Here is an 18,810-nt window from a genome sequence, read left to right as displayed (position 1 = left end):
CCTTCAGAATGGACTGGTTGGATCTCCCTGCAGTCCAAGGGACTCTCAAGAGTCTTCCCCAACACCACAGTTCAAAAGCATCAATTCTTCAGCACTCAGCTTTCTTCACAGTCCAACTCTCACATCCATATATGACCACTGGAAAAACCATAGCCTTGACTAGATGGACCTTTGTTGGCAAAGTAATGTCTCTGCTTTTGAATATGTTATCTAGGTTGGTCATAACTTTCCTTCCAAGGAGTAAATGTCTTTTAATTTTATGACCATCTGCAGTGATTTTGGAGCCCAAAAAAATAAAGTCTGCCACTGTTTCCACTGTTTCCCCATCTATTTGCTGTGAAGTGATGGGACCAGATGCCATGATCTTCGTTTTCTGAATGTTGAGCTTTAAGCCAACTTTTTCACTCTCCACTTTCACTTTCATCAAGAGGCTTTTGAGTTCCTCTTCACTTTCTGCCATAAGGGTGGTGTCATCTGCATATCTGAGGTTATTGATATTTCTCCCAGCAATCTTGATTCCAGCTTGTGCTTCTTCCAGCCCAGCGTTTCTCATGATGTACTCTGCATAGAAGTTAAATAAGCAGGGTGGCAATATACAGCCTTGACGTACTCTTTTTCCTATTTGGAACCAGTCTGTTGTTCCATGTCCAGTTCTAACTGTTGCTTCCTGACCTGCATATAGATTTCTCAAGAGGCAGATCAGGTGGTCTGGTATTCCCATCTCTTTCAGAATTTTCCAGTTTCTTGTGATCCACACAGTCAAAGGCTTTGGCATAGTCAATAAATCAGAAATAGATGTTTTTTAGCTCTCTCTAAATGTTTGATAGAATTCTCCTGTGAATTCATCTGGTCCTGGGCTTTTGTTTTTTGGGAGATTTTTGATCACAGCTTCAATTTCAGTGCTTGTAATTGTGTTGTTCATAATTTCTGTTTCTTCCTGGTTCAGTCTTGAACTTTTCTAAGTTCAAGTTCTAACTTTTCTAAGATTGAACTTTTCTAGACTCTGTCCATTTCTTCCAGGTTATCCATTTTATTGCCATATTGTTCATAATAGTCTCTTATAACCCTTTGTATTTCTCCATTGTCCATTGTAACCTCCCCTTTTTCATTTCTAATTTTGTTGATTTGATTCTTCTCTTTTTTTTTCTTGATGAGTCTGGCTAAAGGCTTGTCAATTTTATCTCCTCAAAGAACCAGCTTTTAGTTTTATTAATTTTTACTATTGTTTCTTTCATTTCTTTTTAATTTATTTCTGCTCAGGTCTTTAAAATTTCTTTCCTTCTACTAATTTTGGGGTTTTTTTGTTCTTCTTTTTCCAGTTGTTTTACGTGTAAAGTTGGGTTATCTGTTCGATGTTTTTCTTGTTTCTTGAGGTAGGATTGTATTGCTATAAACCTCCTTAGAACTGCTTTTGCTGCATCCCATAGGTTTTGCGTTGTCATGTTTTCATTGTCATTTGTTTCTAGAAAATTTTTTATTTCCCTTTTGATCTCTTCAGTGACCTGTTGGTTATTTAGAAATGTGTTGTCTAATCTTCATGTGTTTGTGTTTCTTACAGTTTTTTTCTTGTAATTGATACCTAGTTGCATAGTGTTGTGGTCAGAGAAGATGCTGGATATGATTTCAATTTTCTTAAATTTACTAAAGTTTGATTTGTGACCCAAGATGTGATCTGTCCTGGAGTATGTTCCATGGGGCTCACATTTCTTTATCTGAGAAATAGGCACTTGAACTCGATAGTTTCTAAGGACCTTTGTAGTTTTCGAATTCTATGACTATGTAAAGTTTTGCTTTAATTTTTAAAATGTTAATACTGTAATGGCCTTCAGTGTTCTCAATACATTCTTCTACATAAGAAGTTATTTTAAAGTTTAAGGTACTCATAGTTGTCTGTAAGTGTCTTAGGAAATATTAATCATTTGAAAGGACATATGTGTAAAAGTTTAAAACCAGAAGCCTAGGAAATTTGCTTACTTTTTATTTAACATGTGGAATACTTTGAAAATAATAGAAGATTGGTTTTGAGCTAACATAGATTTTAATTATATAGTATTTTAGCAACATAGGCTTGTATTTTTTGGGGGGGGGGCACAAATGCATTACAAATGCCTTTATTTCAACTTCTGGGAAGCCTCCAAAAATTGGTATGAATATGGTACGCCTATATCATAGGTAGAATTTCTGATTGAAATGAAAAAAAGAGAAAAAGGTACCTTAGCCTATAGTTGAAAGCTTGGAAGTTCTTTAGGATATTACCCAACTGAGAATTTCATTTCCAGACTCTTGAGTATGTCTTCATTTCTCAGTATACAGCAACAGATATTTCCTGCTTACCTCGATTAATTTTTCTTGTGAAGTGTTAAGAGTGAACACATGTAATCACATTTAGCTTTTTACTTTGAGGCCATCTGGGGATAAGTTTTTTAAATTCTAAGTATAATTTTTAAGGAAAATGATGTTCATTGTTAAGCTGTGTAAACATGCCAAATCCATTATCTGTAGTGAAATAATTTCCCATGGCTAATGATTGTAATATCAAGGCAAAATGACTATATTGCTCTTTTTGCATTTATTTTGTGTAATACCAAACTACTATTTTATAGCGTGATTTCCTGGCAAATGTTTAAATTCACTAATAAAATCATTTCATATATAAAAATTTATGCACACATTATAAAATATTAAGTAAAGATGTAGCTAAAATCTCCATATTCTCTTATGGAAATATAAAAATACTAGCTAAGTTATATTCATAAAAATGAAGAGAAGTGAAGAGAATGCAATCATTAAAAAAGGCAAAGTGAATGATTACCGAATCTGTTTTTACATTGTATAAACTTAAGAAAACGAGTGTGTATTAGTCATATGACAGTAGATCTTTCTGTAGAGATTTTTTTCCAAGAGCTGTCTTGCAAAACCTGTCTCTACTGTGGGGTAGAATTGTGAAATAAGAAGAAAATATTGAGTGGTAGTTTATAACAGGCACATCTGCAAATCTAATATCTGGATTTGATACTGTTTAAGATGTTTTTGAAAACAAAGCATATGTTTTTGAACAGTTTGTTTTTGTATAGTGACTATAGTTTTTATTGATAGCAGTTATAATTTTAAAGATCGTATTCCTAGCTTCTTTTCTTAATTTTATGTACAGATAGGAATTTCATACACTATTAATGACTGTATTTGGTTCAGTTGTATTGTGTTAGCATTCTACTTGTTTGAAAAGCCTTTGAATCAGGAAAAGAATTATGATTATAATAAAAGATTTGCTTGTCAGCTGTCATTTTCTTCCTTGAGAATTATGGAGAATTAGGATACTCTTTAATAGTACATCATTGTTTATTTTGAAATTTAAAAAAAATTGAAGTAAACATGACATGTAACATTATACTGGTTTTAAGTATACAGCATAGTGTTTCAATATTTGTATATATTGTGAATTTATCACCATAATAAATCTAGTTAACATTCATCACCACACATAGATTTTTTTCCTGTGATGTATTTTGAAATTTTAATGAAGCAAGTAACTTTATTCATAGACAAGAGTTTTCTTCAGCTATTTTCATCATAAACTGCATCGCTGAATTTGCAATAAGAAGATTCACCATTAGTTTATTTCAGTGACCCAAGTGTACTACGGTACCATGCTAAAATATGTATTAATGCTGATACAGTACTTCAGTGTGGTTGCTTATTGTGTTCTACATGGGTCCAGGCCTGTCTACTTCTTTTGTAATGTGTAAAATTGGATGGCTGAGTCATTGATTTTGATGAAAATGACTTTGTAAATTGGTATTTTTTATTCTAACAGAAGATTGATAATTGTGATTTTTCTAATTTATGCAGAAATTTGTTTCCTGTTCAAGTGAAATTTGAACGGGAAATTACATATAGACCATTATATAATGCAAACTCAATAACATGTACAGAATGAAGCATATGTGTACTCTTAAAAATTTTTTTCCATTCTTCTTTCTTCCTTTTTCCTTTTTATGCATTAAATTTAGTGGCTGTAGCTCTTTAGGAAGCAGGTGCTGACCATCAGTGATTCTATATTTAGAAATAATTCGTGCACAGACATTTTTAATATATTTGTTTTATTTAAGGCAACATAATATTAGTAGAATAAGGTCTTCTATTAAATGATTGTGAAAGTTAATAGTCAGTGATGCACTGTTCAGTTTTGAGATGTTTAGCATAGATCTCATATATTTTTCTGCTTATTAGGCAAGAAGTTATGAAATGGAATGGATGGGGATATAATGATTCCAAGTTCATCTTCAATAAGAAAGGACAAATTGAGTTGACTGGGAAAAGGTAACTGGTTTATTCTGTTTTGTTCCTTTTATTTAAATATCTATGAAATATTTTAAACATAAATAACAAATGTAACATTAATAATAGACATACATAAAAGTAGAGCAGATAATATAATGGCTTCTCCCTAGGTTTAAAAGTGACTAATACTTTGTAATAAATGCTTTTCTTTTTCTTTTGTGTATCAAATTCTGACATTGTCATGTCCCTTCTAAACATCTCTATATATATATCCCTTAAAAGGACCTGGTAAAACCAATTATATAATACTGTTATCATACTCCTCAATATAACAGAAATTTTATAATACCTGGTTATCCATTTCACATTCCGTTTCTCTAATTGTCAAAGATGTCATTTTATAGGTATTTTGAATCAGGATCTAAAGATTGAGTGTTTATATTTTCAGTAGAATAATGTCTAATACAGTAGAAACTTGTCATGTAGAGATGGCTTTACAAAATCTTTGGGGGGAGGGGAGTGAATCTTTTCAACTTAGAAAAACCAACTTCCTCTCTTCTCAGATATTACCTTCATTTTTCTATCTTTGGGTGTTGAAGGCATAGCATCTTCGCTCTATGTGAGGAGCAGATAGGCACTTTGTGCCCAGCACCATTGAAAGCATAAACCTCCTGTTTTCTGTGGAGTAGTGTGGCTTTGTAGTGGTTTATGTTAGCAGTGTATGTATGTTAAGTGAATGATTAATCACAGAAAGTGTCACAACTATTTATACCTTACTGTATGAACCCTTATACCCATTGTTTAGGATCTGGCTTTTATTTTGGGTGTTCTGACACTTGACTTGCCAGTTTTTCCAGAAGGGATCAGGTTACATGTGGCCGACATATGTGCAACACTCATAAGATATTAGAAAAAAATTAGAGCCCCGGTGCATTCATTTATGATTAGATTATTTCTTTTTCAGGGTGTAGAACACTTATTATTGCCTTTTCTGATCTTAAGATATATAGAAAGCAAAATTTGTAATTTATATATTGTTTGGAGAGCATAAATTCAAAGCAGAGGGAATTCAGTCATCATGAGAGAAAGTTTTGTTCAGGTTGTAGTAGAATTAGAGAATTCTTCTGTTGACTTTGGACTTTGGAAGAGTGCTGCTGCCCTTCCAAGCAGAATGATTCCATAAAGGCTTCATTTCTTTTGCACTGTTGCCTCCTGAGTCCAAGTCCAGTGAGGGAGAAGGAAGAAAACAAGAGTACATCTGACTGGCAGAGCCTGCACAGGGAACCTTTGCTTCTCACTGAGCTACCCACTATGCAAAGGGTAATTCTGTGATCATGAAGATGGAATTTAAATGCTGTAGGGTTAAATATGTGCTGCATAAATTATTTAATAACTAAAACCAAATAACTGAATAATACTCAATTCCCACCATTACTTTATCACAGACAGGATAATAAACAGGATTGAATTGAATCATAGCTTTCTCTAGTCTAGTCTCCTAGGGATAATGGTTAATATTTTTTTAATTAGAAAACACTTACAAATGTTCTTTAAGATAACAATAGCTATTATTTATTGAGTTCCTATTGAGTTATCTTAAAATAACCGTAAGTGGGTAGTGATGTATTCTTAGAAATAATTAGGAGATTGTGGATGAGGGAGGTTAAACACCTTACTTGAGGTCACCTGTGCAGTGGGAAATTGTGATTAAAACTGAAGTGCTTTTAAGGTTCATTCTTGTGCTATTTCTGTTATACTGTGCTAATAAAATATCATACTATCCATTGTATTGATCTTATTCTCTTTCCAGTCTCTGGAATCACTTTATAGGAGCCTTCTACACTCTATACACTGCTACAGTAGAGTTAGTCATATTGTAAAAAGATTCTCTATGACTAAAGTTCCTGTTGTTCCAGAGTGGGGGTAAAGGACAGAATCATAAGAAGGTTGTGATTTACCTAAAAGAGAAAGTGAAATTTCTGACTGGAAAGGTTGAGTATTCACAGTATCAGTTCACCAATTTGTATTAATAATATTAGATTGTAAGGCCAGTTTTAAAAATTCTTTGTGAAGACTTTTATTCTGGCATTGTAGTGGACTGACCCTTTGCCTTCTATAAGTAAGTGAAGTCGCTCAGTCGTATCCAACTCTTTGTGACCACATGGACTGTAGTCTACCAGACTCTCCATCCATGGAATTTTCCAGGCAAGAGTACTGGAGTGGGTTGCCATTTCTTTCTCCAGGGTTGCCTTCTATAACCACATAGAAAACATGGATAAAATGCCACAAGAAAGAAAGATAACAGAGCTGGAAAAAAGAAAGGGAAATCCATAGGTGCCAGAAACTGACTCCCAATGAAAATTTATGGGGGTTCCTCTATTTCTGATCCAAGAACATTAAAAGGTAGAAAAATTTTATGAGTGAATGTGGTTGGTTGTCTGTATATATTTTGGGGAGGTTAACTTTGGCATTTCAAACCCAGCCATTAATTTAGAAGCAATTATAAGCTTTCATAGATGTCAGGGGAAAATAAGAAGATTTTCCCTGAACACAGTCTATTTTCTGAACAGATTTGTAATTTGACAGTTTATAATCCTGTAGATTTATAATCTTGCCGTTCTTATTATTTCTAGATATAGATGAATTGAGTCCTCCTGAGTTTAAGCAGCAGAAAGCAATACTTCAGAGCTAATGCTATAGATTTCTATAAACTAAAAATTTTGAAAGATGTCATTATTCTTTGACTTTAAAAGTGGTTATACATTAATTGGAGCTTTCAAAGCATAAGTTAGGGATTAAATAGAGAGAATTTGTTTGGGTTTCCTGCACTTTGTATTTTTAGTAGCATAATTTTTAAAGTTTTATTTCATTATAAAAAGTTTTAAAATTGGTTAGCAGTTGTGGAACTCTAGGTCTCAGGATAGATGGTTGCATCTACTAATATTCTGCTGCTTCTGTGCACTGCCCCAGAGTGAGAGTTACTTTGTCTTTAGTCACATTAAATCTTTTTTTTTCTAAAGTGTGAACATTTATATTTAATTTACATTTTGACAATTTGCACATAAATAACAATTTAAACCAGTATGTAAACATAAGATAGTTTGTTCCAGCAGAGTAAAAAGCCAATAACTTTGGTCAGTTTTAACTTTGAGTAGAAGGAAAAGAAAAAAAGCCACTGTTGATTGTGGGCTCAATGTTCACATGTGAGAGGCCTCAGAGGGAAAGTCAAATGGTAGAAAGAATTATGAAGTCTCAAACCACTGTAGTCACGTTAAATCTTGATGTGCACTTCCTTCTTGGATATTTGTGTCCACAGAGTTTTCTTTCCATTATAGAATTATTTCATTGGTCTTGAAAGTTTGCTCTGGTTCTGTATCTTCTATAATATAGTCTACTTTGATCTTAAGAAAAGGTGGTAAATTGATCTCACCTTATATTTTACAACAAAAATCATTTCTTAAACTTTTCAAACCAATTATCAGTCATGGTAAAGATCTATTCTGAATGCAGAGTTTCAAAGAATAGCACAGAGAGATAAGAAAGTCTTTGCATGTGATCAATGCAAAGAAATAGAGGAAAATAATAGAATGGGGAAGACTAGAGATCTCTTCAAGAGAATTAGAGATACCATGGGAATATTTCATGCAAAGATGGCACAATAAAGGACAGACCTAACAGAAGCAGAAGATATTAAGAAGAGGTAACAAGAATACCCAGAAGAACTATACCAAAAAGATAATGACCCAGATAACCATGTTGGTGTGATCACTCACCTAGAGCCAGACATCCTGGAGTGCGAAATCAAGTAGACCTTAAGAAACACGACTACGAACAAAACTAGTGGAGGTAATGGAGTTTCAGCTGAACTATTTCAAATCCTGAAAGATGATCCCATTGAAGTGCTGCACTCAATGTGCCAGGAAATTTGGAAAACTCAGCAGTGGCCACAGAACTGGAAAAGGTCAGTTTTCATTCCAATCCCAAAGAAAGGCAATGCCAAAAAATGCTCAAACTACTGCACAATTTCACTCATCTTACATGCTAGCAGAGTAATGCTCAAAATTCTCCAAGCTAGGCTTCAGTAATATGTGAACTGAGAACTTCCAGATGTTCAAGATGTATTTAGAAAAGGCAGAGGAACCAGAGATCAAGTTGCAAACATCTGTTGGATCATAGAAAAAGCAAGAGAGTTAGAAATACATCTACTTCGGCTTCATTGATTACACTAAAGCCTTTGACTATGTGGATCATAACAAACTGTGGAAAATTCTTAAAGAATGGGAATACCAGATCACCTTGCCCACTTCCTGAGAAACCTGTATGAAGGTCAAGAAGCAACAGTTAGAATCAGACATGAAACAATGGACTGGTTCCAAATTGAGAAAGGAGTCTGTCAAGACTGTATATTGTCACCTTGTGTATTTAACGTACATGCAGAGTATGTCATGTGAAATTACAGTCTGGATGAAGCACAAGTGGAATCAAGATTGCCAGGAGAAATATTAATAACTTCAGACATGCAGATGACACCACCCTTATGGCAGAAAGTGAAGAGGTACTAAATAAAGAGCCTCTTGATGAAGGTGAAAGAGGAGAGTGAAAAAGCTGACTTAAAACTAAACATCCAAAAAATGAAGATCATGACATCCAGTCCCATCACTTCACAGCAGATAGATGGGGAAACAATAGAAACAGTGACAGGCTTTATTCTCTTGGTCTCTAAAATCACTGCAGATGGTGACTGCAGTCATGAAATTAAAAGATGCCTGCTCCTTGGAAGAAAAGCTTTGACCAACCTAGATAGCATATTAAAAAGCAGAGACATTACTTTGCTGAAAAAGATCAGTCTAGTTAAAGCTATGGATTTTCCAGTAGTCATGTATGGATGTGAGAGTTGGACTATAAAGAAAGCTAAGCACAGAAGAATTGATGCTTTTGAACTGTGGTGTTGGGGAAGACTCTTGAGAGTCCCTTGGACTGGAAGGAGATTCAACCAGTCTATCCTAAAGTGAATTAATCATGAATATTCACAGGAAGGACTGATGCTGAAGCTGAGACTCCAGTACTTTAGCCACCTGATGTGAAGAACTGACTCATTTAAAGACCCTGATGCTGGGAAAGATTAAAGGCAGGAGGAGGAGAAAACAGAGAATGAGAAGGTTGAATGGCATCACCAACTGGATGGACATGAGTTTTAGCAAGATCTAGGAGTTGGTGATGGACAGGGAAGCCTGGCGTGCTACAGTCCATGGGGTCACAAAAAGTCAGACATGACTGAGCGACTGAACTGAACTGAACTGAGCCTCTTAAATTATGTAATGTCTCTGTGCGTTAATGTCTTTCTTTTTTTACAAAATGGAGTAATATCAACTTTATAACATTATCATAAGTTAATATACATAACAAACTTAGAACAATACCTGGCACATGATAAGACTTGTTTACTAAAATGAAAATTTGGCCATTTAAAAATAAACATTTTGAAATTTGTTTTGGTTTGTTCTGAGGGTTATTTTATTACTGCTTTATAGCACATTGGACTATTATTTGCATATCAACCTTCTTTACTACCCTAATCCTAACCCCAACCACTAAACCCTAAAATTAACCCTAACCCTGAGATTGGATGGTGGATATTTATCTCTTTATTTCTAGCACTTAATATTTTGCCATCTCTGATAAATATTTCTAAAAGTGAAAAGGTCCCCCTCTAAGCACTTGAGTTTTCTGCATCATTCTTATATATACATACAGTTTAGGACTTCTTGTATATATGAAATAATGTTCATGATTCATATAAACTTATTTAAATAGAATTTGGGTTAGAAGATAAGAGGAAACAAAATTTGAGTAGCAGATCTACTTCTTTCCATATTGTTCCTGCTCTGTAGAGTTCTTTTGTGTGTTTTAAATGTTTTGTAGCACTTTATATAAAATACAAGCACCTTCCAAATCTGGTTTATTTACTATTCCCTGTTCTTTTTATGGTTGTCACATCATGATATGATTTATAGTACTATCACTGAAATCAAGAAGAATAGTCAGTTATATTTGCTCACGTATTTACTCTTTCAGTCCTTACTTATTCCATTGTGAACAGTTCATTTAGTGTTACACTGCCCTTCGGCCTATACAGGTTCCTCTGGCATATCTTGTAGTGTAGGTGTGCTGGCTCTTAGTTCTCTTCGTTTTCATCTGAAGAGCTCTTTGTTTTACTTTTGTTCTTGAAAGATACCTTTTACCAGATATAAAATTCTAAGTTGGCATTCTTTTCCTTTCAGCACTTGAAAAATGTTGTTCAGTAGTTTTCTGGACTTTCTTTTTTTTTCTGCACTTTCTGATGAGAAGTCAGTCATAACTTTGTTATTACATTATGTGTAGTATGTCATTTTTCTCTCAGTTCAGTTCAGTCGCTCAGTCAGTCCGACTCTTTGCGACCCCATGAATTGCAGCACGCCAGGCCTCCCTGTCCATCACCAACTCCCGGAGTTCGCTCAAACTCATGTCCATCGACTTGGTAATGCCATCCAGCCATCTCATCTTCTGTCGTCCCCTTTTCCTCCTGCCCCCAATCCCTCCCAGCATCAGAGTCTTTTTCCAATGAGTCAGCTCTTCACATGAGGTGGCCAAAGTACTGGAGTTTCAGCTTTAGCATCATTCCTTCCAAAGAACACCCAGGTCTGATCTCCTTCAGAATGGACTGGTTGGATCTCCTTGCAGTCCAAAGGACTCTCAGGAGTCTTCTCCAACACCACAGTTCGAAAGCATCAATTCTTCAGCACTCAGCTTTCTTCACAGTCCAACTCTCACATCCATACATGACTACTGGAAAAACCATAGCCTTGACTAGATGGACCTTTCTTGGCAAAGTAATGTCTTTACTTTTTAATGTCTTTCTCTTTTTCTCTTTGTTTTTTAACTTGCAATTTGACTGCAATGTGCCTCTGCATTTATCTTCTAGAGTTCTCTCACTTTCTTTAATTTCTAAACTCACGTCTTTCATCAGATTTGGATACTTTCTGTTATTATTTCTTCAAATACTTTTTTTTAAAATTCCTTTTCCTCATGTTCTTGGGTCTCCATTTATATGCATGTTACTATTTTTCTATTGTTCCACAGGTCCCTACAGCTCCATTAATTTTTTCTATTTTCTTTGTTGTTTAGATTATATATATTTTATTGCTCTAACTGTAAGTTCACTGACATCTCCAGTCTGTTCTTGAGTTCCTCCAATGAATTTTTATTTCAATTTTAATTATAGAATTTTTGTTTTTTAAAAATAATTTCTATTTCTCTGCTGAGATTTATTTTCTCTTATTCACTGGTAACATATTTTCCCTTTTGTCCTTTAGTGTGGTTATAGCTGTTTTCAAGGGAAGAGGCAATGGCACCCCACTCCAGTACTCTTGCCTGGAAAATCCCATGGACGGAGGAGCCTGGTAGGCTGCAGTCCATGGGGTTGCTAAGAGTCGTCACAACTGAGCAGCTTCACTTTCACTTTTCACTTTCATGCACTGGAGAAGGAAATGGCAACCCACTCCAGTGTTCTTGCCTGGAAAATCCCAGGGACAGGGGAGCCTGGTAGGATGTTGTCTGTGGGGTTGCACAGAGTCGGACACGACTGAAGTGACTTAGCAGCAGCAGCAGCAGCTGTTTTCAAATCCTTGTGTGCTATTTCCAATATTTTGGATCATCTTGGGGTTTCTTATTGATTGCCTTTTCTCTTAATTATGGATAACACTTTGTTGGTTGTTTATGTCTAATAATTTTGAAATGTATCTTGGACGTTGTTACTGATATGTTGAGGAAAGTCTGTATTCTGTTACATTTGTCTGTAAAGGTTTTTTTGTTGTTTTTAAACCAAGAAGTTAACTTGACTTACCTCAGGTTTACTTCTGTGATGGTGAGCAGCTGAATTATATATTCAGTTATTTTAAACTTCACTGGGCTGCTTAGAGTCTGCTCCATACACTTGTTATTCAAGGTCAGCCAGACATTTGGACAGAGTTTATTTACAAGTCCCTCTCTAACTACTCCTGGATTTGTGTGATTTTTCTGTGCTCTTCCCAGATGCTGTGTTCACTGCAAACACCATCCAGTGGTTTAAGCCAGGAATACTATAGAGTTTTTGCATTCTTGCATTCTTTATTCTTTCTGTGGTACTCTGTGTGCTGGAGCTTTCCCTTTTAGCTAAAACCTGTTGAAACTGTAAAATTCTGTGGTGCTCTTTTCTTCTTACCCCCTATTTTTGCCTATCATTGGACTATCTATACTGTCCTCAAATAATTAGGTTTTTTTTTGTTTTTGTCCAGAGCTTATCATTATATGTGGGAGGGTTGGTTTGATAGCAACTACTTGACCTCTGCTAGAAACAGAATCTAAGATTTGAATTTACATGAATATACTTTGCTCTAATGTTTTACTTCTTTTTACCTTAGGTACCCTCTTAGTGGCATGTCATTGCCAACTTTTAGAGAGTGGATCCAAAATACCCTTGGAGTAAATGTGGAGCATAAAACTACCTCTAAAGTAAGTGAATAAAAACAATTAATAATATTCTTAATTGAGTGTATATATATGTGGTTAATCCCAAATTAATTAAACTTATCTTTGTAATATGTTACAGTTGCTTTAATATATTTGTCCTTTTTGTTAGTTTGATTGGCCTTGTTAGACTTTCTAGGGGTATTTTTTATTTGTTTGTTTTTTAGCGTCACATATGTAGAGCCTAATCTCAGCATTTATCCTGAGATTTATCTCAAACTTTTAAACTCTGTGAGCCTCAGTTATCTTAATAGGAGAAATGAGAGTCATAAGTGTCAGTTGTATGTGTCACGAGTAGTAGTGAAGTTCAAATGAATGAATTCTGTGAGAGGACTTTATTACCAAAATATAAGTTGCTGTTGTTTTTACATTTTGTAATGAACTGACAGTAATCTAGGATTTATATAGGATAATTTAAAATAAAAATGTAATATTATTATCAAAACATTTAAAATATTTAAAGATTAAAAATAGAATTTTGATTAAGATATGAGTGATAGAGAATTTTAGTTTGCTCTTGTATCACTTTTCTGAAAGGGGGGTTAAAAACCTTTAAACTGTATTAAGCTAATGAAATAGCATTTCTTTATATAATAATAATGTTTATTATTTATTACTTACTATGGTATAGTATTCTGTATATCTCTTTGTGTATAACTTCCATAAGTGCAGAGGCTATAATTTATACTATATTATCTACTATATTCAGAGACTTCCCTGGTGGCTCAGATGGTAAAGCATCTGCCTACAGTGCGGGAGACCTGGGTTCAATCCCTGGGTCGGGAAAATCTCCTGGAGAAGGAAATGGCAACCCACTCCAGTATTCTCACCTGGAAAATCCCATGGATGGAGGAACCTCGTAGGCTACAGTCCATGGGGTCACAAAGAGTCGGACACGACTGAGCGACTTCACTTTGCATCCACTATATTCAACATATTATTAAGCACTGTAGATATTCAGTGAGTGCTTATTTTGTTTATTTATAAGTCCACAGTTACATTTTATTCTTGTACCTAATTAGACTAAACATCTAATTCCTACCTCTCCCAAACCAAATTCTTTTAACCTTGCTTTTAAAAAAATCTCTTCTATTTCCTTAATTTTTTCTGTTTGTTTGTTTGTTTTGTTTTGTTTTTTGAGGCAAGGAATGCGACTTTGTTAAGAGAGCTGGCTGGCTGAGAAGATGGCATACTAGTGTCTCAAAATAACCATCTTCTCTTTCTGTGTTTTGACTATTTGTTTTACTTGTTTTTTTAAACTGATACAATCTATGTATCATATTCATAAATTTTACCAGTTTTACATGCACTTCTGTTTTTCTGTTTTAAGCCATTTCAATTTTCAGGAACTTAAAATTAGTAATCCGTATGTTTTATCAGGGTTCTTTTGGTCATTTCTTTCCACTATAGGTTAATTCCATGAGGTCAGTTTTTTGGGTTTAACTCACTGCTGTATCACTAGGGCCCTATAGCACATGTGCAAGAAATATTTATTATATAATTGAATATTAAATATAGAACACTAATAAGATATTTAAGGGCTATGTAAATATTTTTCTTTACATATTCTTATATTTTAGTTTTTCCAAATACTGTACCATAGCTGTATTAACATAACAGATTTGATTTGGATAGCCATTTGTAGAACTCTTCCTATATGCTGCTGCTGCTGCTAAGTCGCTTCAGTCATGTCCGACTCTGCAACCCCATAGATGGCAGCCCACCAGGCTCCCCCGTCCCTGGGATTCTCCAGGCAAGAACACTGGAGTGGGTTGCCATTTCCTTCTCCAATGCATGAAAGTGAAAAGTGAAAGTGAAGTCACCGAGTCGTGTCTGACTCTTAGCGACCCCATGGACTGCCACCTACCAGGCTCCTCCGTCCATGGAATTTTCCAGGCCAGAGTACTGGAGTGGGGTGCCATTGCCTTCTCCATCCTATATGCTAGGCATGATAATAGGTGCTTTTCACAAAAATTACACATTTAACTCTCCTTCCTTATGGCAGTTGTATAAATTTGATGGCGATAATCTCATTTAATAGTTGAAGAAACCAAGGCTCAAAAAAGTTGAGTGAGCCAATGTCACATAGTTTTAAAGTTGAATACTTGTTAGTTGAAATTAAGTATCAAGTTTATGTTGTTAGTTTTAAAGCAGGCCTATAAAAATGGGTTTACGTCTTATTGAGAGGCTTTTTGCTTATCATTCTGAAATGATAAATTTTATCTAAGATGAAATGTAGATAATGCAGAAGTTATCTATATCCCAGTCTCCCTAGTTTAAAATTGAAGATTTGAGACTTTTCTATCTTCTTAATTGTAATCTTTATTTTTATTATATTTATTTGTTTTTGACCACACCATGTGGCATAGGGGATCTTACTTATTAGTTCTCTGATCAAGGATTGAACCTCTGCCCCCTGCAGTGAAAGCTTGGGAGTCTAACCACTGGACTGCCAGGGAAGCCCCCTTAATTGTAGACTTTAGAAATAATGAAAAGATGGGACATTGAAGCAAAAGAGAAAACATAAGGTTCTTATAACTTATGTTACAGAATGTAGTTTTTCAGACCATTTGTAATTGGTTATTGTCACAGAGTTGGTTTCCATATGTATTATTTATTATTTTTCTATGCTTCTGTCCTAGTTCATATGTTAAAAAACATTCATGTTTTATAGTCACTTCTCTGTAAAATTTTTATTTTCTAGAAATAAGTAAAAAAAAAAAATTTTATTTTCTAGGCCTCCTTAAATCCTAGTGATACACCTCCTTCTATTGTAAGTGAAGATTTTCTTCATGACCTTAAAGAAACTAATATTTCATATTCACAAGAAGCAGATGATCGAGTATTTAGAGCTCATGGTAAGCAACTTCATATAAATCCTATTTAGTTTTAAGTTTAAAATTTCCTTTAATTTTAAGATATTTTTACATTTTCTTTTTTAAACCACAAAACAGGTCATTGTCTTCATGAGATATTTTTGCTCAGGGAAGGAATGTTTCAGAGAATTCCTGATATAGTTTTATGGCCAAGTAAGTTCTTGTTTTTCTTTGTATTTTTAATTTAGTATTGTTAAAATTTAAGTAAATTTAGTGTTGGAAATATGTACTTTTAAACATATGAGCTGTAAAAAATATAGATAGCTATATTTTTAGAGTCTCAGTTCAGTTCAGTTCAGTTCAGTCGCTCAATTGTGTCCGACTGACTCTTTGTGACCCCATGAATCGCAGCATGCCAGGCCTCCCTGTCCATCACCAACTCCCAGAGTTCACCCAGACTCATGCGCATGGAGTCAGTGATGCCATCCAGCCATCTCATCCTCTGTCATCCCCTTCTCCTCCTGCCCCCAACCCCTCCCAGCATCAGGGTCTTTTCCAATGAGTCAGCTCTTCATATGAGGTGGCCAAAGTATTGGAGTTTCAGCCTCAGCATCAGTCCTTCGAATGAACACCCAGGACTGATCTCCTTTAGGATGGACTGGTTGGATCTCCTTGCAGTCCAAAGGACTCTCAAAGAGTCTTCTCCAACACCACAGTTCAAAAGCATCAGTTCTTCAGCGCTCAGCTTTCTTCACAGTCCAACTCTCACATCCATACATGACCACTGTAAAAACCATAGCCTTGACTAGACGGACCTTTGTTGGCAAAGTAATATCTCTGCTTTTTAATATGCAGTCTAGGTTGGTCATAACTTTCCTTCCAAGGAGTAAGCATCTTTTAATTTCATGGCTGCAATCACCATCTGCAGTGATTTTGGAGCCCCCCAAAATAAAGTCTGCCAGTGTTTGCACTGTTTCCCCATCTATTTCCCATGAAGTGATGGGACCAGATGCCATGATCTTAGTTTTCTGAATGTTGAGCTTTAAGCCAACTTTTTCACTCTCCACTTTCACTTTTATCAAGAGGCTCTTTAGTTCTTCTTCACTTTCTGCCATTAGGGTGGTGTCATCTGCATATCTGAGGTTATTGATATTTCTCCCAGCAATCTTGATTCCAGCTTGTGCTTCTTCCAGCCCAGTGTTTCTCATGATGTACTCTGCATATAAGTTAAATAAGCAGGGTGACAATATACAGCCTTGACATACTCCTTTTCGTATTTGGACCCCGTCTGTTGTTCCATGTCCAGTTCTAACTGTTGCTTCCTGACCTGCATACTGATTTCTCAAGCGGCAGGTCAGGTGGTCTGGTATGCCCATGTCTTTCAGAATTTTCCACAGTTTCTTGTGATCCACACAGTCAAAGGCTTTGGCATAGTCAATAAACCAGAAATAGATGCTTTTCTGAAACTCTCTTGCTTTTTTGATGATCCAGTGGATGTTGGCAATTTGATCTTTGGTTCCTCTGCCTTTTCTAAAACCAGCTTGAACATCTGGAAGTTCACGGTTCACGTATTGCTGAGGCCTGGCTTTGAGAATTTTGAGCATTACTTTATTAGCGTGTGAGATGAGTGCAATTGTGCGGTAGTTTGAGCATTCTTTGGCATTGCCTTTCTTTGGGATTGGAATGAAAACTGACCTTTTCCAGTCCTGTGGCCACTGCTGAGTTTTAGAGTTCACTGAAGGTCATATAATTCTTAATATGATCATCCTGAATGGTTTAATGATTAATTTTGTTTTTGATGATTAAATCTTCATTTAATATGTGCATATCCTTTTAAGAAGTCAGTATAAAAAATTTTTTTTGCTAATTTGAAAGCTTAATAAAATTATTATCAATCAATGATATATTCAGATACATAGAAACTTTTAGTTAAGATAATTGATTACTGCAAACTAATAGTACTTTGTTGATATCAACTTGTGGGCTGTAAACTAATGGTGTTCAAATAATGAAGCAAGTTGTTTAATATAGATATTGTCTTTGATATAAATAATTAAATTTTGAGAAAATAATTTCATTTAGGGATTTGACTTGGGATGGAAGGTGGATGAGCTTTCTGCTGTTATTTTGCTCTTACTGATGACTAGGCCCTATATTTATATGTATAATCCTTATATCCATCTCTTGTAGCAGAAATTTTATTTATTTATTTTTTTTAATTTTTTTTTTGTAGCAGAAATTTTAAAGCAGAATAAGTATATTGCTTCTTACTGGCCATAATTACCTTGTAAGAAGTTCTGCTAATCTTCTCATCCATTTTTCTCTTCAGATTCCATAAAAGGAGTATATGGAATGTTCTATTTTTCAAAAAATTACCTCATATATGAACTTTTAGTTCTTAGATGTGATCTTTTTCCTTTTCAGGGAGTATCTGAGGGAAAAGTGCTTTAATTTTGTGATAGGAAGGAGGTTAACATACACAGGAAGCAAATAATCTGTTTGAGTAGTGTGAATGTGAACGTGAAGTCGCTCAGTCGTGTTCGACTCTTTGCGACCCCATGGACTGTAGCCTACCAGGCTCCTCTGTCCATGGGTTTTTCCAGGCAATAGTACTGGAGCGGATTGCCATTTCCTTCTCCAAGGGATCTTCCCAACCCAGGGATCGAACCCGGGTCTCCTGCATCGTAGACAGACGCTTTACCATCTGAGCCACCAGGGAAGTTGAGTAGTGTATTGGTGCCTAAGTCAAAATTTTGTTCTGTTGACTCCTTCAGTATAAGAAGTTCTTGGGAAGTTTCCAAGAAATTTGTTTCCCAACATGTTGTCATTTCACTGAGGTCTTTGTTAAACTCTAATGTAAATTTCCATTGGGTAATAAAGTTCAAATTTTTCTTTGCATGAAAGCAAGTTTTGAGACAGTAAGGCAATTTGAGACAATGTGGTATTCCCCACAGTGGAGGTGGGTTTCTCATCTTGCAGTTTGAATATCTACGTACCATGTATGTGTGTATGCTGTGTAGATATTTAAACTGCAAAATGTATAAAATTATTTAAAAATGAAAAGTTAATGATACAAAATAGTTTTAGGATAGTGATTTAATGTGTTCATGAGTGAATAAATGAAGAAGTTTATTGCACTTTAGACCCTTGTATTGCAATATTACCCAGA

At 35.1% G+C, this 18,810-nt stretch overlaps 1 protein-coding gene and 1 non-coding gene across 8 annotated transcripts in view; one reads left to right on the top strand and one right to left on the bottom strand.

Annotated features, from left to right (window-relative positions):
- The window catches only part of AGPS (alkylglycerone phosphate synthase), a 139,561-nt gene that overhangs the window by 28,729 nt on the left and 92,022 nt on the right, over positions 1 to 18,810 (top strand). For 6 of the 7 annotated variants that reach the window (XR_009491137.1, XR_009491136.1, XR_009491139.1 and 3 more), the window contains 4 exon segments: positions 4,231 to 4,320; positions 12,720 to 12,810; positions 15,563 to 15,683; positions 15,780 to 15,854. Coding sequence is in view for 4 of the 7 variants with exons in the window: in XM_059876460.1 (XP_059732443.1) it covers positions 4,231 to 4,320; positions 12,720 to 12,810; positions 15,563 to 15,683; positions 15,780 to 15,854 (377 nt within the window). In the remaining 3 variants the exon portion in view is untranslated. 7 annotated transcript variants of the gene reach the window in all.
- Positions 18,289 to 18,360, bottom strand: TRNAR-ACG (transfer RNA arginine (anticodon ACG)). Its single transcript has one exon. It is a non-coding gene; the product is annotated as a tRNA-Arg (tRNA).

The sequence above is a fragment of the Bos taurus genome, chromosome 2 (genome assembly GCF_002263795.3).
Source record: "Bos taurus isolate L1 Dominette 01449 registration number 42190680 breed Hereford chromosome 2, ARS-UCD2.0, whole genome shotgun sequence".
NCBI lineage: Eukaryota > Metazoa > Chordata > Mammalia > Artiodactyla > Bovidae > Bos > Bos taurus.
Note: the sequence above shows the minus strand (reverse complement) of the source record. Positions and strands in the feature narration are given on the sequence as shown.